Source organism: Scyliorhinus canicula, chromosome 5 (assembly GCF_902713615.1).
Source record: "Scyliorhinus canicula chromosome 5, sScyCan1.1, whole genome shotgun sequence".
Classification (NCBI taxonomy): Eukaryota; Metazoa; Chordata; class Chondrichthyes; order Carcharhiniformes; family Scyliorhinidae; genus Scyliorhinus; species Scyliorhinus canicula.
The window spans coordinates 94,095,630-94,119,108 of NC_052150.1; the positions used below are offsets into that span (position 1 = coordinate 94,095,630).

The 23,479-nt window shown below is 44.6% G+C and overlaps 1 protein-coding gene across 3 annotated transcripts in view; it reads right to left on the bottom strand.

The window, feature by feature from the left end:
- LOC119966131 (serine/threonine-protein kinase 31-like) overlaps positions 1-23,479 on the bottom strand; it is a 163,877-nt gene that overhangs the window by 69,474 nt on the left and 70,924 nt on the right. For all 3 annotated transcript variants that reach the window (XM_038797392.1, XM_038797390.1, XM_038797391.1), the window contains 2 exons: positions 22,641-22,800; positions 3,416-3,538 (listed from right to left, as the gene is read on the bottom strand). In XM_038797392.1, coding sequence (XP_038653320.1) covers positions 3,416-3,538; positions 22,641-22,800 — 283 coding nt within the window. The remainder of the gene's footprint in view (positions 1-3,415; positions 3,539-22,640; positions 22,801-23,479) is intronic.

The following is a 23,479-nucleotide window of genomic DNA, read 5'->3' on the forward strand; positions in this document are numbered from 1 at the left end:
GTAAATGATGATGATCATGGCTAAAGGATGCAGATAGATTTAGATTAGATTTTAGTTTTAGTTTGTCACGTGTACAGTGAAAAGTATCGTTTCTGCCTACGGTCCAGGCAGATCGTTCATATATGAAAAACATAGGACATATGATAAACACACAATGTAAATACACAGATACAGACATCGAGTGAGCCAGATAACAGCGGAGAAGAAGCTGTTTTTGAATCTGTTAGCCCGTGTTCTCAGACTTTTGTGTCTTCTGCCCAATGGAAGAGGTTGGAAGAGAGAATAACCCAGGTGGGAGGGGTCTTTGATTATGCTGCCCGCTTTCCCAAGGCAGCAGGTGTGGACAGAGTCAATGGATGGGAGGTATGTTCCCGTGATGGACTGGACTGTGTTTTCAACTCTTTGTAGCTTCTTACGGTCTTGGACCTAGCAGTTGCCATACTGTTGGTATGAAGCCAGATAGGATACTTTCTATGGTACATCTGTAAAAATTGACTAGGTCAATGTGGACATGCCAAATTTCCTTAATTTCCTGAGGAAGTTTTGGCGCTGTTGTGCTTTCATGGTCATAGCATCGACGTGGGTGGACCAGGACAGTTTGTTGGTGATGTGCACACCTAGGAATTTGAAGCAGTCAACATCTCCATCTCGGCACCAATGATGCAGATAGGGGCGTGTGCAACACTTTGTTTCCTGAAGTCGATGGCCAGTTCCTTAGTTTTGCTGACATTCAGGGAGAGATTGCTGTCATTGCACAAAGCCTCTAAGTTCCCTATCTCCCTCCTGTACTCTTGACTCATCGTTGTTTCTGCAAACTTGTAGATCGAGCTGGAGCCAAATTTTGCCACAGTCGTGTGTGTATAAGGAGTATAGTAGGGGGCTAAGTACGGAGCATTGCAGGGCCTGTGTATTGAGGACTATCGTGGAGAAGGTCTCATTGTTTATCCTTACTGATTGTGGTCTGTGGGTCAGGAAGTCAAGGATCCAGGTTCTAGGTTTTGGAGTTCAGATGGGAGCTTGGCTGGGATTATGTAGCTGAAGGCAGAGCTGTAGTCAATGAATAGGAGTCTGACGTAGGAGTCGTCGAGCTGCTCCAGGAATGAGTATAGGGCCAGGAAAATAGCATCTGCTGTGGACCAGTTTTGGCAGTATATGATTTGCAGTGGATCAAGGCATTCTGGAAGTATGGAGTTGATGTGTCTTGGGAGATCAGAATGTGTTAATGGCAGAACGGGAAGCAGTGTGTCAATGGACAACTTGGAACAGGAAACAGATGGCCCTATTTGGGTGTGGGGGAACAATAGAAGAAACAAAAATAAATTGATAGCAATAAAACGGGGTGAACGTGGAGGAGAGAGTTCACAGCCTGAAGGTGTTGAACTCAATGTTAAGTCCGGAAGGCTGTAGCGTACCTCATTGGAAGATAAGGAGCTTTTCCTCCAGTTTACATTGGGCTTCAATGGAACATTGCAGAGGCCAAGGACAGACATGTGGACATGAGGGCACAACAGCGAGTTAAAATGGAAAGCCAAAGGAAGGTCTGGGTGTTGCTAGCTGACGGACCAAAAGTTTTCTGCAAAGCAGTCACCCAGTCTGCGTTTAGTCTCTCCAATGTGGAGCAGACCGCATTGGGAGCAGTGAAGGCAATAGACCAGATTGAAGGAGGTGCACGTGAAGCACTGCTTCACCTGAAAAGTTAGGCCCTGGGGTGAGCAGGGAGGAGATAAAGGGGCAGGTGTTATATCTTGTGCGACTGTTTGGGAAGATGCTGTGGGAAGGGGGTGAGGTGTTGGGAGTGATGGAGTGGACCAGGTTATCCCTGCGAAATGCTGACGGGGTGTGGGGGAAACATATGTTTGGTGGTAGCATTATGTTGGAGTTGGCGGAACTGGCGGAGGCTGATGGGATGTAAAGAGCAAGGGGGGGCTTTATCCTGGTTCTGGGAGGGAGGGGGAAGGGTAGAGGTGGGGTAGATGAGTTGGACGCGGTTGAGAGCCCTGTCGACCACAGAGGGTGGGAAACCATGATAAAGGAAGAATGAGGACATGTCAGCAGCAGAGTTTTGGAAAATGACTTCATCGGGACAGATGACACGGAGGTGAAGGAACTGAGGGAATGGGATGGAGTCCTTATGGGACATGGAGTGCAAAGAGCTGTTGTCGAGGTAACTGTGGGAGCCAGCAGGTTTGTAATGGATGCAGGTGGTCAGTCTAGCCTCAGAAATGGAGATGAGAAGTCAAGAAAAGGAGGGATGTGTCGGAGACGGACCATGGGAAGGTGAGGGAGGGGTGGAAATTGGAAGCAGAGAAACTAAAATGATAAAAATTTTCCCAAGTCGACAAGAGCATGAATCATCAAATGTAACATAAAAATAAGAGTTGTGGGAGCAGGCCCGAGGAGGACTGGAACAAGGAGTGTTCCACATAACCTACAAAAATACACAAGTGAGACAAGGAGAAATTGTTGAGTGACAGAACAAGTTCAACCTGGTGGAGGAGAGTGGAGTGGAACATGGATTGTTCGGGCCTGCATCAAGGGAGAAGCAGCAGAGAGCCCTCACACCCTCCTAGTGGGGCATGGAGGTGCAGAAGGATTGGGCATGGAGGTGCAGAAGGATTGGACATCCATCAGTGAAGTGGAGGCAGTTGGGGCCAGGGAATTTGAGATTGTTGCTATGAGTTAGGGCATCAGAGAAATCACGAATTCCAGACCTGCTGAGTTTTACCAGCATTTTTCAGTTTTTGCTTCAAATTCCAGTCTCTGCTGTATTTAGCTTTTACTAACTATTGGTATGTTTTTTTAAGATCCTTTCTGAAGGATAACAGCTCTTTTCCCATTGGTGCCTGATTTTTTTTAACTTATTTGGAGAACGAAAAGAAATATAGCACAATGGTACGTGAATTGGAGCTGAATAGACAGTGAAATTGGAGTCTGTCCCCTTAACCCCTGCTTGCTGAGCTCTCAGTGTTGCATTCAGCGAAGCTAACAAATTCCATTAAGAAGGTGAAGAAACATGATCAGCTCATCTCCAGGCAATCCAAGCTAGTGCTGGTTTAGCAGCAGCGCTGAGGGAGGCTGGGGTTATCTCATTCCGCATGTGGCGGGTAAGCACTGTGGGAAGAATAAGCAAGTGAATAAATAAAAAGCCAAAAGGTCACTCATTGCTGCAGTGTTCGCGTATTGCATTTTAAATTATATAAAATCAATACATCCTTGCATCATTCATATCTATTTACAAATTCTGCATATGCTTTCCCATCAAATCTCAATAAACCAAGTAACCGAGGAAATGGCTGTTGCAATAACTACCACTTTCAATTAGCTTTTCAGCACTCACTGAAGTGGTAAATTAGCACTCAACAGTTGTTGTTCATTATTAATACTAATCTAATGCTTGGAATCAGCTGATTCTAACCTTTAGAACATTCACACGATCCTTGATGGGCAACTTGTCAACTTCAGAGATAAACTCCTCTACTGCAGCATGAAGTGTGCTACGTACTTCATTTCGCTTGTCGATTAGGCTGTGCACATCATCCTGAGGATTATAATTAAATTGTGTCATAAATATTACACACAAATACAGCTAGTTATCGCCTCACAATGAGTATCAGGTACAGCCAAAATAATTTTGAAAAACACACTTAAGAGTTAGAAGACATATCACTTCCAAAGCTTTTGCAGCAAAAATATTTAATTCTATGCATTCATAAACTGCATTGCTCACTGATGGTTGCAGTATTTACTATGCCCCAAATAAAATCTTTAATGATATTCTCATTTTATTAATTGGTATCATAAAGCATGAGCCAGACATTTGGATTCAGAGCTCAGCACAATGGCCCAGGTCTTCCAGTCAGCAGCAGAGCGGGCGCAGACGCTGATGACCATGTTGTTACGATCCCCGGGAGGAAGGAGGAAACCGTAATGACCCCCCCCCCCCCCCCAAATAAAGGAATTACTCAAAAAAATCCACCTTTTGTAGCTTTTACTTTAACACGAATCAGACCCAATGGAAATCACTGAGTTAACAGGCAATTGATACCTCTAATAAAAAAAGAACATTTCATTTTAAATAACTAATATAACAAAGGTATGTCTTATGCATCCACAAGCACTCCCTGCACAAAATGTGGCAGCTCGCTTAATCTTTGCAACTCAGCCTCCGGTACAGAGGATCTCTAATTTTCCCACTCAATCAACTCGGCCTTCAGGTCACGTTCAACAGCAACTGCATTCCATCCAAGGTCCCTGGATCGTCAGCAACGAAAAGGTCTCTGAATACTCAGTCCTGATGGAGTAGCTTTCCAGAGTTCCGCTTCAGCTGTCCAGTTCACAATTTTGGTCCTATGATACAAAGCACCCGCTAAGGACATTAAATGTTTGCTGGTGAAAATCATGTCGCCTTGCAGGGGAGGTTTGCATGGCAGCCACTTAATTAGTGCATTTTTGTGACTGTTTCATGCATCATAATTTTGTGATAGGAGACAACAAAAAGATACTTAAAACATCCATTTTGGTTTCATCCTACTCGCAAGTCTCATACTTATTTACCTGCGTCGATGTTTTGTTGCACTTTACAGCATAAGCTCATTCGTTTTAGTGAATGAATATTTTTAATTATTGTATATTTAGAACAGTTAAAATACACAACTTAATTTGTACCATATAATTTCAGCCTCTTATCACGTCTTCTGGCAATTCATCCATAAATCCATCATCAGAGAATTTAGAGTGTGACTTCAGTGAACAAATCCCTGTTTCAATGAGCAAGTCCTAAGGTTGTCCAATACCCAGGTTGAGATCATCAGTCAAACTCACATGTGGCACATATGGAAGCTACATATTAACAGACAGGACTCTGCTCTTTGCAGACAAAAAGAACATGCTGAGCCGGTTAAGTTAATCAAAATAAGTGACAGCAATTCGCTGGTTCATTCCTCAGGACAATGTCTTGATCAGAGTCACGCCGCCTGGTTTAAATTTCCAACAATGTTTGGCAGTTAACTGACAGTCACCATCAACTGGTGCATTCACCATGGCAACGCCTCTATCAATCAGAGTCCACTTTCCAACCAATAAGCAGCATTCTCTTCTCATAAATTTGTTGATTTCCCCTACATTTGTATTCTTGTGTATCCTGATGCAAGACTAAAAGCTTCAACACAAAATGTCTTTTTTCAGCAATACTAAAGTTCTGTATTATCAAATGACTAATATCCAATAACTTTATTTTTTACTCTTGAACAAAATGTGAAGAATCCTCACTGACGAGTAAAATTTATACAGCTGAGGGCCATATTGGTCAACATAAAACCTTTAAGTTGGTGATGCATATCTACTGTCTGTTCAGCATGCCCAATAAATCTAGACACACAAGGATGCTAAATTCTGACCTGGATACAGAGTTTCCAATATGTTAAACCACAATGGAGTTTCAAGTCATGAAAACTGGAATATGTTCTACAATTACCAGATTTGATAGAAAAAGATGATGATCCAAGAAGCAAAGAAGGTCAGACTACATTTGAGGTGTACAGGTCAAACCAACCGTGTCCCACATACTTACCCTACAAATGTGTCTGTTGGTAACATTACAGCAGAACTGCCTCCATAAACCCCAGTTCAGGACACAGTCAGTTAAAGAGTTGAGCAGTTGTAGTACAGAATTGTATTCACAACTGAAAGTAAGAATCAAGGTCATGGTTGCCCTCAATTTTTGTACATCTGGCTAGTTTCAAGGCAGCACAGAAGGAATCTGTAATATAAGCCTCTTTGGAATATCAGATAACACGGTTCAGCATGTTCAACTCATTCATTAAGTTTCCCACTGAAAAGCAGCAGCTGCAGTCATGAACTGCCCCATTTCATCACACTGCCGGATTTTCTAAAACGCAGGGCATTACTCATGGCATCCATATGACCATCTGGGCCCCTAAACACAATGAGATAGAACTTCTATCCAGGATGCCAACCTGCCTCTGTGACACAGGCTTGAGCTTTCGGAGATCCAGAGCCGCAGAATCTATCCTGACATACAACACACACACTACCCACACCCCCTGCGCACACACAACACCCACAACTTCCACAATGGAAGGAGTTACACTATTGAGCCTCTCGGCATTGTCCATCGTTCACCTATCTTCACCTGCACTCATCGGTCTAGCCCTCTTGAAGTCTGCGCTAACCCATGACTGCTGCAGCTGGGGTCGCAAACCCCACTGAAATAACACAATATGGTTGGGACAAAGAAAACTATTAATAAAATTCTTTATTATTGTCGCAAGTGGGCTTACATTAACACTGAAATGAAGTTACAGTGAAAATCAGCTGGTTGCCACACAGAGGGAGAATTAAGAATGTCCAATTCACCTAACAGCACGTCTTTCGGGACTTATGGGAGGAAACCGGAGCACCCGGAGGAAACCCAACGCACATACAGGGAGAACGTGCAGACCCCGCACAGACAGCGACCCAAGCTGGGAATCGAACCCAGGTCCTGGATGCTGTGAAGCAACAGTGCTAACCACTATGCTATCGTGCAGCCTTTGCAGTCAGTGGCAATGAGCTCAGCATCGACACAATGTGTGGTAATGCATTCAAATGTGAGGTAATGCGTTTTGGAAGGTCTAATGCAGGTAGGGAATATACAGTGAATGGTAGAACCCTCAAGAGTATTGACACGAGAGATCTAGGTGTACAGGTCCACAGGTCACTGAAAGGGGCAGCACAGGTGAAGAAGGTAGTCAAGAAGGCATACAGCCTGCTTGCCTTCACTGGCCGGGACATTGAGTATAAAAAGTGGCATGTTGCAGCTGTATAGAACCTTAAGTTAGGCCACACGTGGAGTATAGTGTTCAATTCTGGTCTCCACACTACTAGAAGGATGTGGAAGCTTTTGAGAGGGTGCAGAAGATATTTACCAGGATGTTGCCTGGTATGGAGGGCATTAGCTATGAGGAGAGGTTGAATAAACTTGGCTTGTTCTCACTGGAACGACAGAGGTTGAGGGGCGACCTAATAGAGGTCTACAAAATTGAGGGGCATAGACAGAGTGGATAGTCAGAGGCTTTTCCCCAGGCTAGAGGGGTCAATTATTAGGGGGCATCCGTTTAAGGTGCGAGGGGCAAGGTTTAGAGGAGATGTACGAGGCAAGTGTTTTTACACAGAGGGTAGTGGGTGCCTGGAACTCACTGACAGAGGAGGTGGTGGAAGCAGGGGCGTTAGTGACGTTTAAAGGGCATCTTGACGTTTAAAGGGCATCTTGACAAATACATGAATAGGATGGGAATAGAGGGATACGGACCCCGGAAGTGTAGAAGATTTTAGTTTTGACGGGCTGCATGGTCGGCACAGGCTTGGAGGGCCGAAGGGCTTGTTCCTGTGCTGTACTTTTCTTTGTTCTACTATTGTGGCCAACATTTCATGCATTCAAACTCTATTCCAGGTATTTTAGCACATAATCTAGACTGATGTTTCAGTGCAATTATGACAGAATGCTTCATTGTCGTTCAGATGAGTCGTTAAACTGAGTGGACATAAAATATTCCACAGCAGTATTAGAAAAGGAAGAGGGAAGTTTGTCCAATAAACTCACTATTCTATATTCTTAAAATAATATTACTAAAAATAAAATCCAGTCATTAATCACAATGTTGTTAGTAGGGCTTTGTTGCTCACAAATTGGTACTACATTTTTCTGTCAGGTTGATAATGTCACTTAAGGGTTTCTTCCAGTCTCCACTGGCGCCAACACTGGAGGACCATTGCACTCCCACCCCTCCAACACCTTGGCTGGAGCAGCCTCACTGGTCTAGCCAATTTAACTGCACTCCAGGAGTTTCTCCATGCTACCTGGACCGGGGCCTGCACCATACAATCATAGCTACTTTGCCCTTCGAATCTGCTCTGCCATTTAATTAGATCATGGCTATCTGCTTGTGTTGAGTTCTACATTTCCATGTACCCCCAATAACTTTAGATTCTTATTGGATTGGGGCTGTTTAGCACAGGGCTAAATTGCTAGCTTTGAAAGCAGACCAAGGCAGGCCAGCAGCACGGTTCGATTCCCGTAACAGCCTCCCCGAACAGGCGCCGGAATGTGGCGACTAGGGGCTTTTCACAGTAACTTCATTTGAAGCCTACTCGTGACAATAAGTGATTTTCAATCATTTCATTTGGGAATTAATCTTGTGCTGCCTTAGAAATATTCAATGACCCTGAATCTGGGAAAGAATCTTCTCGGGTTAGATTCTCCGCTTGGGACACTGACCTTTACTGCCAGGACGGAATAGCATACAATTCACACTTCCATTGGGAAGGTGCTATTCAGTCTGCAATTCAGAACATTCAAATGGACCAGCACTTTGCTGGTGAGCATTGGAAGGAATTGCCGGCCAAGTGGGTCTTCTAAGCACTCGGGCCAAAATTAGCGCTAAAGAGCCTGACAGCTGGAGCTGTTCTTAAGTGCTCCACTCACTGTAGCCACGAAGGTGACTCAGAAGACGTGCCGCCCAACTTCAGGGGTCCGAGATGGACCCACCCCTCCTCCTATCTAGTCTTAACCCCCTTCACTGACATTGGACCATGTGACAACAAATTTGTCCATATAAACCAGGGGTGCCCCCTTCCCCCAATCCCGCGAGTGAAATGACCCTCTCCATTAGAGACGTTGGCTGTGCCTCAGGGAATGTTGGGAAACTCTGTCTAAACCCGGCAAATTTTGTGTTTTTTAGCCCCCTCAACAACAGTGGCAACCAGGCCCCACTTGTAAATACTTGCAACAATTTGCGCCCGCAAGACGTCCGCCTAAAAGGGGTGCAACATCATGGAGGGTCCAACCTCTTAATGATATTTAAATTCAAGCAAATGACATCTTGCATGGACCCACCGGCGTGGGGTGCCAACTTCGATAAAGCAGCCAACTTGGACCGGAACATGGCAACAGATCAGCCGAAGGAACTGTTTTCATGCTGTGAACCTCTATGACAGAATCGCCGCCAGGCGCAGAGTGAATTTTTTCACTTGTGCACTATTCTCCGCCCAATCACACTTCTCACTGCCAGCAACGTGAAGCAGAGAATTTAGTCCCTCATATCAGTTCTAAAAGGGCAACCCTTAATTTTAAAACCATGCCCCCTAGTTCTGGACTCGCACACAAGAGGATACATCCTTTCCTCATCCACCTTCTCAAGACTGTTCAGGATTCTATGTACTTCAATCAATCTTCTAAATTCGCTGAAGAAAGCCTAGTCTGTCTAACCTTTCCTCGTAAAACTCACTTCGTCCAAATGTCAACATCCATCCTTAAATAAGAGGACCAAAACTACATGCAGTACTCGAGATGCGATTTCACAAATACCTGAAGCACAACATCCGTACTTTTATGCTCAATTCCTCTTGTAATAAAATAATAGATTCCATTAGCCTTCTGAATTACTTGCGGTACCTGCATTCTAACTGTTTGCGATTTACACACTAGTACACCTAGTTCCCAGAGGCGCTGTTGGGACAAAAGAGCTAGGATTTACCAGCAGCCCTGGAGGAAGGATCCTTGCCTTAAAGCCATGGAAGCCTGACAGCAGACAGCTAACTATAGTTTAAAAAGGCAAATGGAATGTCAGTGTCTATTGAAAAGGACTGGAGTATAAAAGTAGAGAAATGTTGTTGCAATTGTATAGGGTGTTGGTGAGACCACATCTGGAGTATTGTGTCCAGTTTTGGTCTCACTATTTGAGGAATCTGGTGGCATTGGAAGCAGTTGAGAGGTGGTTCACCAGATTGATTACAGGGACGAAAGGAGAGATTACGAGCGTACGAGGAGAGATTAAACAGTTTGGGCTTATACTCGCTGGAGTTTAGAAGGATGAGAGGGATCTGATCGAGGTGTATAAAATACCAAAAGGGACTGATAAAGTAAATGTGGACCAAATATTCCCCTTTGTGGGTCAATCTAGAATGAGAGGTCACTGACATAGGTTGAGAGGCGGTAGATTTAAAACTGAGATGAGGAGGAGGAACTACTTCTCAGAGGGTGGTCAATTTGTGGAACTCGCTGCCCCATAGTGCGGTGGAGTCGGAGTCATTAAATGGTTTCAAGGAGATAGATATATTTCTGACATAAAAAAAACAGGTTGAAGGGATATGGGGAACAGGCGGGGAGATGGATTTGAGACCAGGAAGAGATCAGTCTAGATCTGATTGAATGGCAGAGCAGGCTCAGGGGGCTGAATTACCTACATCTGCTCAATTCGTAGAACTGCCTAATTGGGATTGAAGTCAGTATTCAACAACTGGTTTTCAGGGGGTGGGAATGGCGGAAGAGATAGAGAATCAAGCAAGGGTTCCACAACAGCAGCATTTCCCTGCTCGATTGTCCCGACCAATGAAGTAAAAGAATTCAGATGTTCAAAATCAGGATTCCCATTTGCATCTATTGTTAGGGTTTAGAAAACAAAGTATATTATGGAGCTCACCTGACCTATAACTGTTTAATGATTTTGGTTACGATGAGCACATGAGCCTGCCTTTCAGGTGTTATTCAGTAGAGTTCTTTTTTTTTTATATTTCTTTATTCTCCTCCTTTTTCACATTTTCCCCCAAATTTACACCCACCAAAAATAAACAATAATCAGTAATAAGTATGTCAATCCCCATATCAATAACAACAATCCCATCCTCCCACCAAACCCCAAACAGCAGCCTGCATGTTCACATAAACAAATAACAAAAAGGAATCAGGAATCACTCAGTCACCATCAACACACACAGCCCCCCTCCCCCCCACCACCCACAACTAATGTTCGATGTTATCCAGTTCTTGAAAGTGCATGATGAATAATGTCCATGGAATTGTAGAACCCCTCCATCCTTCCCCTCAGTTCAAGCTTAACCTTCTCAAGAGTCAAGAATTCCAACAAGTTCCCCCGCCACACCAGGGCACTGGGTGGGGAGGCTGCTCTCCATCCCAACAGGATGCCACTAAATATAAAACATTGGTGGGTCCCAGTCTTTTAAAAACCGAAGTTGCTGTTAGGGCGGGCTCTCCCCAACATGACACTGAAACCCACCCTTGGATTCCAAACGACCCCCACCACAAAGTGTGAAAGAACATAGCAGGAAAAACCGGCAGCACAGCTGGCAGGCTACACTCCGCTTTACCCACCCGTGACGACACTGCTAAAAAAAAAATGGCAAAAATTCCACCACAGGAACAGAGTAGCAATCAGACTCTGATTGCCACTCCACAGATGTTCAGACCAACATCTCAAACAGAACCTTCTATCACAGAGGCAATGGATCTTTAGAGAAGTTCATGGTACCATGGACATGGTGTTTTCTGCACGCCAGCTCCAGGAGATATGCCAAGAGCAGAACTCAACACTTGTACTCGACATATGTTAATCTAACTAAGGCTCAGAAACATTTTTGGTGGTCTATGAAAGATCGTGGTAAAAATCAGATTGTCATAAAAAACTGATTATGGTCTGGCAATTCCATGATAACACACTTATTTTGAGTGTCCTGTGACACCTTATCAACGAGAAAAGGAGTGAGAAGGTCTGTGATTTGCCGTTTAGTATGATGTTCTCTACAATGCTTTCTGAAGCATTCAGTATTAGTAGAAGTGGCATCCACATTAGATATTGCAGTCTTAAATACGAGAGATTTATAACTTTCATTCCGCTGATAACAGCCTTAAATTCTTGTTCTGAACAATAAATGCAACATGGACCACTTCTCAACTGCATGATAGCTTTGCTCTCAACAAAGTGCCAAATAGACAGAAGTCATGTACCAGTCTATCCCACAAAAACATCATGTGAGCTGACTGTCGGCTTGTAGCAGTCTTAAGACATGGCAGGAGATCCCAGACCCGTGTTATGCTCCTCGTGTGCGATGTGGGAGCTCAGGGACACGTCCACTGTCCCTGGCTCTTTCACGTGCAAGAAGTGTGTTCAGTTGCAGCTCCTGTTAGACCGCTTGACGGCTCTGGAGCTGCGGATGGACTCACTTTGGAGCATCCGCGATGCTGAGGAGGTCGTGGATAGCACGTTTAGCGAGTTGGTCACACCGCAGGTGCAAATTAATGAGGGAGATAGAAAATGGGTTACCAAAAGAAAGAGCAAGAGTAGGAAGGCAGTGCAGGTGTCCCCTGCGGTCATCTCCCTGCAAAACAGGTATACCGCTTTGGATTCTGTTGAGGGAGATGGCTCACCAGGGGAAGGCAGCAGCAGCCAGCTTCATGGCACCGTGGCTGGCTCTGCTGCGCAGCAGGGCAGGAAGATAAATGGCAGGGCTATAGTGATAGGGGACTCGATCGTAAGGGGAATAGACAGGAGGTTCTGTGGACGCAATCGAGACTCCAGGATAGTATGTTGCCTCCCTGGTGCAAGGGTCAAGGATGTCTCGGAGCGGCTGCAGGACATTCGGGTGGGGGGGGGGGGTGGGGGGGGGGGGGGGGGGGGGGGGGGGGGGGGGGGGGGCAGCCAGCTGTCGTGGTGCACATAGGCACCAACGATATAGATAAAACGGGATGAGGTCCTACAAGCTGAATTCAGGGAGTTAGGAGTTAAACTAAAAGGTAGGACCTCAAAAAGGTAGTAATCTCAGGATTGCTACCAGTGCCACGAGCTAGTCAGAGTAGGAATGTCAGGAGAGATAGGATGAATGAGTGGCTCGAGAGATGGTTCAAGAGGGAGGGATTCAAATTCCTGGGGCATTGGGACCGGTTCTGGGGGAGGTGGGACCAGTACAAACCGGACGGTCTGCACCTGGGCAGGACTGGAACCGATGTCCTAGGGGGGGTGTTTGCTAGAGCTGTTGAGGAGGGTTTAAACTAATGTGGCAGGGGGATGGGAACCGATGCAGGAAGTTGGAAGATAGTAAAACAGGGACAGAAGCAAAAGGAAGTAAGGGGGAAAGTGCAAGACAGAGAAGACATAATCAAAAATCAAAAAGGGCGACAGTACAAGGTACAGTGACTGAGGGGAGCTCAGTGAATAGGCCCAGTAATACTAAAAGGAGTAAAACTGGAGATGTTAAGATTCAAAACAGAGGTAAAAAAAACCCAACATAAATGTACTTTACCTGAATGCTCGTAGTATTCAGAATAAAGTAAATAAGTTGATGGCGCAAATCATCGTGAATGACTATGATTCCTGGTAACAGCGCCGTGGCCGCTCCCTCCTACGAGGTATACCACGAGTCCGGTGGTGGCGGCTACCCTCAAGATTTGGGGGCAGTGGAGGCGACATAGGGGAGAAGTGGGGGGCTCGATGGAGGCTCCGTTAAGGGGGAACCATAGGTTCGTCCCGGGGAACATTGATGGGGGATTTCAGGGTTGGCACAGAGCGGGCATCAGACAGCTGAGGGACCTGTTTATTGATGGGAGGTTTGCAAGCCTGGGGGAGTTGGAGGAGAAATTTGGGCTCCCCCCGGGAAACATGTTCAGGTATCTGCACGTAAAGGCATTTGCTAGACGGCAGGTGGAGGGATTCCCTTCACTTCCCGCGAGGGGGGTGAGTGACAGGGTGCTTTCGGGGGTCTGGGTCGGAGAGGGGAAGATATCTGATATCTACAAGGTTATGCAGGAGGCGGAGGAGGCGTCAGTAGAGGAGCTGAAAGCTAAGTGGGAGGGGGAACTGGCGGAACAGATCGAAGACGGAACATGGGCTGATGCCCTGGAGAGGGTTAATTCGTCCTCCTCGTGTGCGTGGCTTAGCCTCATCCAATTCAAGGTGCTGCACCGGGCCCACATGACTGGGACGAGGATGAGTAGGTTCTTTGGGGGTGAAGACAGGTGTGTCAGGTGCTCGGGGAGTCCAGCGAACCATGCCCATATGTTCTGGGCATGCCCGGCCCTGGAGGAGTTCTGGAAGGGGGGTGGCGAGGACGGTGTCGAGGGTGGTGGGATCCAGGGTCAAGCCAGGATGGGGACTCGCGATTTTTGGGGTTGGGGTGGAGCCAGGAGTGCAGGAGGCGAAAGAGGCCGGTGTGCTGGCCTTTGCGTCCCTAGTAGCCCGGCGAAGGATCTTGCTACAATGGAAGGATGCAAGGCCCCCAAGCGTGGAGACCTGGATCAATGACATGGCGGGTTTCATTAAGCTAGAGAAGGTCAAATTCGCCCTGAGGAGGGTCGGTACAAGGGTTCTTTAGGCGGTGGCAACCTTTCCTCGACTTTCTGGCTCAACGATAGGGTACGGGGACAGTAGCAGCAGCAACCGGGGGGGGGGGGGGGGGGGGGGGGACGATGACTGTGTTTGTTTATTTAATTTTAATTTATTTTTAAGTTCTTTTGCTGTTCATTGGGGTTGGGGGGGTGGGGATGTGATACATGCGTCGATACGGTCTGGGGGGGGTGTTACAGTTATTATGGGTTATTTTGTTGCATTTCATTGTTTGTCGTTATAGAACATAGAACATAGAACATAGAACAGTACAGCACAGAACAGGCCCTTCGGCCCTCGATGTTGTGCCGAACAATGATCACCCCACTTAAACCCACATACCCATAACCCAACAATCCCCCCATTATCCTTACACTACGGGCAATTTAGCATGGCCAATCCACCTAACCCGCACATCTTTGGACTGTGGGAGGAAACCGGAGCACCCGGAGGAAACCCACGCACACACAGGGAGGATGTGCAGACTCCACACAGACAGTGACCCAGCCGGGAATCGAACCTGGGACCCTGGAGCTGTGAAGCATTGATGCTAACCACCATGCTACTGTGAGGCTTTATATTTGATGTTTTGTATTTTCTGTAAAAAATTCCAATAAAAATTATTTTTAAAAAAAGTGAATGACTATGATTTAGTGGCCATTACTGAAACATGGTTAAAGGATGGTCACGACTGGGAGTTAAATGTCCGAGGGTATAAAACTATTCGGAAGGACAGAGTGGATGGTAAGGGAGGTGGTGTAGCTCTGTTATTTAAGGATGACGTCCGTGCAATAGTCAGGGATGATATTGGTGCAATGGAGGATAAGGTTGAATCCATTTGGGTGGAAATCAGGAATAGTAAGGCTAAAAAGTCACTGATAGGAGGAATCTATCGGCCACAAAATAGTAACGTTATGGTAGGGCAGGCAATAAACAAAGAGATAACTGATGCATGTAGAAATGGTACAGCAGTTATCATGGGGGATTTTAATCTATATGTCGATTGGTTTAACCAGGTCGGTCAAGGCAACCTTGAGGAGGAGTTTATAGAATGTATCCGCGATAGTTTCCTAGAATAGTATGCAATGGAACCTACGAGGGAACAAGCGGTCCTAGATCTTGTCCTGTGTAATGAGACAAGATTGATTCATGATCTCATAGTTAGGGATCCTCTCGGAAGGAGCGATCACAATATGGCGGAATTTAAAATACAGATGGAGGGTGAGAAGGTAAAATCAAATACTAGCGTTTTGTGTTTAAACAAAGGAGATTACAATGGGATGAGATAAGAACTAGCTAAGGTAGACTGGGAGCAAAGACTTTATGGTGGAACAGTTGAGGAACAGTTGAGGAACAGTTGAGGAACAGTTGAGGAACAGTTGAGGAACAGTTGAGGAACAGTGAAGAACCTTCCAAGCGATTTTTCACAGTGCTCAGCAAAGGTTTATACCCACAAAAAGGAAGGACGGTAGAAAGAGGGAAACTCGACCATGGATATCCAAGGAAATAAGGGAGTGTGTCAAATTGAAAGAAAGAGCATACAAAGTGGCAAAGATTGGTGGGAGACTAGAGGACTGGGAAATATTTAAGGGGCAACAGAAAGCTACTAAAAAAGCTATAAAGAAGAGTAAGATAGAGTATGAGAGTAAACTTGCTCAGAATATAAAAACAGACAGCAAAAGTTTTTACAAATATATAAAGCAAAAAAGAGTGGCTAAGGTAAATATTGGTTCTTTAGAGGATGAGAAGGGAGTTTTAGTAATGGGAGATGAGGAAATGGCTGAGGAACTGAACAGGTTTTTTGGGTCGGTCTTCACAGTGGAAGACACAAATAACATGCCAGTGACTGATAGAAATGAGGTTACGACAGGTGATGAACTCAAGAGGATTGTTATCACTAAGGAGGTAGTGATGGGCAAGCTAATGGGGCTAAAGGTAGACAAGTCTCCTGGCCCTGATGGAATGCATCCGAGTGCTAAAAGAGATGGCTGGGAAATTGCAGATGCACTAGTGATGATTTACCAAAATTCACTAGACTCTGGGGTGGTCCCGGTGAATTGGAAATTAGCAAACATGACACCACTGTTTAAAAAAGGAGGTAGGCAGAAAGCAGGAAATTATAGGCCAGTGAGCTTAACTTCGGTAATAGGGAAGATGCTGGAATCTATCAAGGAAGAAATTGCGAGGCATCTGGATAGAAATTGTCCCATTGGGCAGACGCAGCATGGGTTCGTAAAAGGCAGGTCATGCCTAACTAATTTAGTGGAATTTTGTGAGGACATTACCAGTGCAGTAGATAACGGGGAGCCGATGGATGTGGTATATCTGGATTTCCAGAAAGCCTTTGACAAGGTGCCACACAAAAGGTTGCTGCATAGATAAAGATGCATGGCATTAAGGGTAAAGTAGTAGCATGGATAGAGGATTGGTTAATTAATAGAAAGCAAAGAGTTGGGATAAATGGGTGTTTCTCTGGTTGGCAATCAGTAGCTAGTGGTGTCCCTCAGGGATCCGTGTTGGGCCCACAATTGTTCACAATTTACATTGATGATTTGGAGTTGGGGACCAAGGGCAATGTGTCCAAGTTTGCAGATGACACTAAGATGAGTGGTAAAGCGAAAAGTGCAGAGGATACTGGAAGTCTGCAGAGGGATTTGGATAGGTTAAGTGAATGGGCTAGGGTCTGGCAAATGGAATACAATGTTGACAAATGTGAGGTTATCCATTTTGGTAGGAATAACAGCAAACGGGATTATTATTTAAACAATAAAATATTAAAGCATGCTGCTGTGCAGAGACACCTGGATGTGCTAGTGCATGAATCACAGAAAGTTGGTTTACAGGTGCAACACGTGATTAAGAAGGCAAATGGAATTTTGTCCTTCATTGCTAGAGGGATGGAGTTTAAGACTAGGGAGGTTATGCTGCAATTGTATACGGTGTTAGTGAGGCCACACCTGGAGTATTGTTTTCAGTTTTGGTCTCCTTACTTGAGAAAGGACCTACTGGCACTGGAGGGTGTGCAGAGGAGATTCACGGGGTTAATCCCAGAGCTGATGGGGTTGGATTACGAGGAGAGGTTGAGTAGACTGGGACTGTACTCGCTGGAATTTAGAAGGATGAGGGGGGGATCTTATCGAAACATTTTAAATTATGAAGGGAATAGATAGGATAGATGCAGGCACGTTGTTTCCACTGGCGGGTGAAAGCAGAACTAGGGGGCATAGCCTCAAAATAAGGGAAAGTAGATTTAGGACTGAGTTTAGGAGGAACTTCTTCACCCAAAAGGATGTGAATCTATGGAATTCCTTGCCCAGTGAAGCAGTTGAGGCTCCTTCATTAAATGTTTTTAAGGTAAAGATAGATAGTTTTTTGAAGAAAAAAGGGATTAAGGGTTATGGTGTTCAGGCCGGAAAGTTGAGCTGAGTCCACAAAAGATCAGCCATGATCTCATTGAATGGCGGAGCAGGCTCGAGGGGCAAGATGGCCTACTCCTGCTCCTAGTTCTTATGTTCTTATCTGCTTCAGCAGCATCCAGTGCGGAATAGCTCGCGTTAATGACAAGTCAACGCCAGAATAGCCAAGGCCAGCATCGCCTTTGCCAAGCTACAAAATACAGAGAGCGAAGAGGAATTAGTCTTTCAACAAAAGTGAAGGTATACAGAGCATCTGCCCTTCCCACTGCCTCTTCCTTGTTTGTGATAAGTACCTTCAGGACAGGCGACAACGCAGAATTGCCGAGCAAAAACTTATAGCCAAGTTCCGCACGCATGAGTGCGGCCTCAACCGGGATCTTGGATTCATGTCGCATTACATTCACTCCCCACCATCTGGCCTGGACTTGCAAAATCCTACCAACTGTCCTGACTTGAGACAATTCACACCTCTTTAACCTGTGATTATCCCCCATCTCTGGATCTGTAATGATTTGAGTACCCGCAAATGCTCGCATTCCAAGCATTGTCTGGCATCTCTGACTTTGTCTATATAAATGTTTCTGGAACATACCTCTCCATTCACCTGAGGAAGGAGCAGTGTTCCGAAAGCTCGTGTTTGAAACAAACCTGTTGGACTTTAACCTGGTGTTGTAAGACTTCTTACTGTGCTCACCCCAGTCCAACGCCGGCATCTCCACATCATGTGATAAGTAGATAGCTTACTGCAGTCACACAAACAAGCTGCAGCACTTTCACCTGACCTGCTTAAGATCAGACATCGAGATTTCTAAAGCGGATATTCTCTCGCTGACTGACATAAATAACATCCACACTCTGCTGGAAAGAGCTCAAATATGATGGGCAGGACACTTTATCAGAATGCCTGATGAGCACTGGCAAAATAGTTCTAAGCCGAGCTAATTGGAGGAAAATGGTCACAAAGATGCCAGAGAAAGTGCTTCAAGGACACGCAGATGGTCTCATTGAAGAATTTCAACATCACCCTGGGGACATGGGAGAACCTCAAATAGGATAGCTTTTTAGCGCCATCTCATCAGCCAAGGCAGTATTTCCTCTGAACAGGACAGTTACACTAACCAAAAGGAAAAGTGAGCTTTTTGAGTCCAGACCTGCAAACACCTTTTCCACGCCAATACTAATGACTGACATGCAACAGATCTCTTCATTCTCAAACTGGATTGATTAATTAACTTCAAACACATTGCACCTGAAACTTGAATTCTAGTTGATGACATACAGATCCTCTAACAAAAAATGAACAAAAAAATTATGTAAGACCATGTAAACCTGTGTCAGTACTGATGGTGCAATTTCGGAACTTTTGCGGCAAAATTCAGCAATAATCTCAATTTACTGTTGTCCTGTCTACACAGGCGGACTTTAAAAATTCCACAGCAAGGACTAAACTTATTAGGCTTGTTCATGATTTGCAAAATACCTTATAATCTCTTTGAAGGCATCGTTTAGGGATCCATTGTATGTAACAAAAACTTGCATCTACATAGCACCATAACATAATAAAATGTTACATTAGGCCAGATAGCCAAATGCTTGATTAAAGGAGTTAGGTTTTAACTGTTATCTCAAAGAACATACAGAACCTCAGAATTCCAAAAGTGCAGGATGCCATCGAATCTGCACCGACCCCCGAAAGAGAACCCTACCCCAGCCCACTCCCTGCAACCCCACCTAACGGGCAATTTAGCATGGCCAATCCACAAAACTTTCACATCTTTGGACTGTGGAAGGAAACCGGAGCACCCAGGGAGAATGTGCAAACACCACACACACACACTGACTGAAGGACAGGATTTAACCCAGGTCTCTGGTGTTGTGAGGCAGCAATGATAATCACTGTGCTACCGTTCCGCCAGAGCAAGACATTGAAGACACAGCTGCCAATAATGGGGAAAGGGAAGTATGGGATGCACAAGAGGCTAGAGTTGGAGGTACACACAATTCTCAGAGGGTTGGAGGAATTTGAATGAACATGAAAACTAAACGAATATAAACAATAAATTGAAAATTTGTAGACCAGGAGTCAACGTAGGTCAATAAGCACAAGGCAACAGGCAACAATCCCTTTAAGTTGCGTAGCTATGGCACAGGACAGTTCCTTTAATTTTAGAAACAACTATAAAGGCTGTACACTAAGAATTACCTAGGCACTGGAGAGAATTGTGCCAATGGGTGAATGGTACAAGTTAAGATAAAAGTAGCAACGTTTTAAACAGCTCAAGCTTATGAGGTGGAAAATGGGAGACTGGCAAAGAAAGCAATAGAATAGTCAAATCTGGAGGCAAGGCTTGAATGAGGGTGCATCAGAAGATTGATTGCAGCAAGGGTGGGTAAAAACAGATGATATAAAAAGGTTAAAAAAAAATGGTGCTTCAACTTAGTAGACAAAATGTGTGGCATCTGCTGAGGGGTGGAGAAACATGGAAGATTTGTCTTCAAGCAGAACAGGCAAGAGTCTGTTTCTGGAAGTCAATTGCGATCAGTTTTATATCAATTTAGCAAGTCATCCCCATGGCGACTTCTTGCTCTCCTTGTCCTCTTTCCATGCAACTTCATGGACCTTCACAATGATCTGCTACACCAATTCCTTTTTGGATAGCAAAATTGTGCAGGTGCAGCATACTTGATGATTTTGATTTTTCATTGCTCGACCAAACACCACACTGTCTGAGCAATAAACTGAATCTTAGCTTTGCCGTCTCCACGATGTGCTTAGTAATAATTCAAGTCACAGTAAGGTAGTTGTCGTACTCATACTCACCTATGCAGAGGTGGTCAGTAGCCACGTATTTAAACAACTTATATTTTTACAGTAACACACTGGAACATCCAGAGATGCTTCCCGGGGGATTTATGAAGCACAACATGACTCTAAGCTACATTATGTAAATATTATGGCAGATGACCAATAACTTACACCAGAGGTAGATTGTGTCTTAAAGGAGAAAAGATAAAGAGAGGAGGCAAGGTTTAGGGAGAAAATTCTAGTGCTTAGAGCTACGCAAATAAAGGGACAGCAAAGTTAGAGATGCACCAAATACCAGAATTAGAGTAGTCTGTGAAGCTGCTACAAGGGCAAAGATAAGGAGGGGTGAAACTGTAGAGGAATTTGAAAACGAAGGTGAGAATTTGAAAACTAAAGGTGTTACTTAACCGGAAATAAATATATGGCAGTGAGCATTGGGGTGAGAGGTGATTAGGGCAAGTTAGAAGGGGCAGACGTGCTTTGGTTGACCTCATGTTTACGGAGGATCAAATGCAAGGCTGGCCAGCAGTACATCGGCATTTTAAAAATAATTCATTCATGGGATGTGGGTGTTGCTGGCTGGGCCAGCATTTTTAAAAAATATATAAATTTAGAGTACCCAATTCATTTTTTCCAATAAAGGGGCAATTTAGCGTGGCCAATTCACCTAGCCTGCACATCTCTGGGTTGTGAGGGCGAAACCCACGTAAACACGGGGAGAATGTGCACACTCCACACAGAGTGACCCAGAGCCGGGATCGAACTTGGGACCACGGCGCCGTGAGGCAGCAGGGCTAACCCTAAGCGCCACCCTGCTGCCCTGGGCCAGCATTTATTGCCCATCCCTAATTCCCCTTGAACTGAGTGGCTTGCTAGGCCATTTCAAAGGTCATTTAAGAGTCAATCACATTGCTTTGGATCTGGAGTCATATGTAGGCCAGACCAGGTAAGGACAGCAGATTTCCTTCCCTGAAGGATATTAATGAACCAGATGTTTTGTTTTGTTTTTTAAAAAAATGACAATCAACAGCAATTTCATGGTCATTATTAGATTCCTAATTCAAGATTTTTAAATTGAATTCAAATTTCTCCATCTGTCATGGTGCGATTCGAACCCGGATCCCCAGAGAATTTACCCTGGACCTCTGAATTACTAATCCAGTGACGATGCCATTATACCACTGCATCCCCTTAAATAGAGCAATCTCGAGGGTAAGAAAGGGATGGATGAAGGTTTCAGCATCAGAGGAGCTGAGGCACTGTGGAGCCAGGCAATGCTATATTGGGTGAAGTAGATGGCCGCAATGGCACGGTTATGTCATTGGGAGCTCAACTCAACCAAGTATGACACTAAGATTGTTAATAGTCTGGTTCATCCTCAAGGCACTTGCGAGGGAGTTGCTGGAGGTAGTGGCGAGGAAATAGAGTTTATAGCGGGAATGGAAGATAAAGGTTTCGGGTCTTCAAAATATTTAATTGATGGAAATTTCTGCTCATAGAGTACAGATATTTAAGAAGCAGTTTCACAATTATAAACAGTAGAGGGTTTGAGAGGGATGGTGATATGGTAGAGCTGGGTATCATCGTTGTACATGTGGAAACCGACATTGTTCAACATAGAACCTAAATTGGATTTATTAAAATAAATTTAGAGTACCTAATTCTTTTATCCAATTAAGGGGCAATTTAGCGTGGCCAATTCACCTACCCTGCACATCTTTTTGGGTTGTGGGGGTGAGACCCATGCAGACACAGGGAGAAAGTACAAAGTCCACACAGACAGTGGCCCAGGGCCGGGATCGAACCCAGGTCCTCGGCACCGTGAGGCAGCAGTACCAACCACTGTGCCACCGTGCTGCCCTAACCTAATCTAGATTTGGTTTGTCTATAAAGCTGGTTCATTTTCACACCCAAAATCACCATGTCACAAAATGAATGCAGCATCAACATAGAATGAAAGGCCAGAGTATGGCCAAGGGGTGGTTGTAATTTTCCAGCCTGGGTCCTTCAGACTGAATAGTTTTAGCATGCATACAAATACAATAGTTTTTTTTTTAAATCTTGGCATTGAGATTTAGCAAACAAAACCATGTGATAATGAATTGTGGGCTAACTTGGAACGCGTTACAATACAATAAAAAAGAGAACTGATGCATATTTTACTTGGATATATCTATATGCTCCAAACATCCTTTGTACGTAATGCAGCTACCAAAATAAACTAGCCCAGAAATCAGTCCAACTCACCACTGACTTGCATATTTGAAGTGTTTCCTGAGCACAGTTGTATTCATTCCAAGTATTTTCTAGCTCCTTCATCGAGTGTAGTGTGCAAAGACATCCCTCAGAGACTACTTTCACTGCTTCAGATAGGTCATCTCCAAAATGATTCTCATTGAACTCACTCCTAAATGTCCAAATAAAATAAAAATGTTTTACAGAAGAATTTGCAAAACTGATTTGGGCAATGAAGTGGTTTTTTAAAAATGAAATGGAGGGGGACTTTCCTCACAACCTGCCAGGAAGGCAGCCAGCAGTGGCATCTTCTGGTCCCATCGTTGTAATGGGGCTCCCCATTGAATGCACCCTTGCCACTGTGAAACCCGCAGGGGGGGCCATCGGCGGGACTGGAAGGTCCCGCCAGCGTGAACGGTCAGAAAATTTCAGCCAAAGTATATTTTACTTAACTTTTCATATTGATGGAAGCTCGCTTATTAATGTATAAATTAAGTACAACAGGTACTAAAAATTTGTAACTAGAGTTTTCAGTTGTGAAAATAATCCGACAGAACTTCACTGGTTCCCTTACTATGTTTTACCATTCAATATCTCATCCATGAAAATTGTTTATCTGCCGACATCAACAATGGAGACCAAGAATCAAATCTTAGATCTTCAAGTTAACTCAACAAGTTACTGAAAAACCTCAACTATCATAGGAGCCAAAACAAATTTCCTTTGCTAAAAGGTAAAGAACTTTTATCAATACAGAGTCATTAGCCTCGTAAATATCCCACGGTGCTAACAGGACCATTATCAAATAAACTTTTACACCCTGAGCCACAGAAGGCGATATCAGGACATGA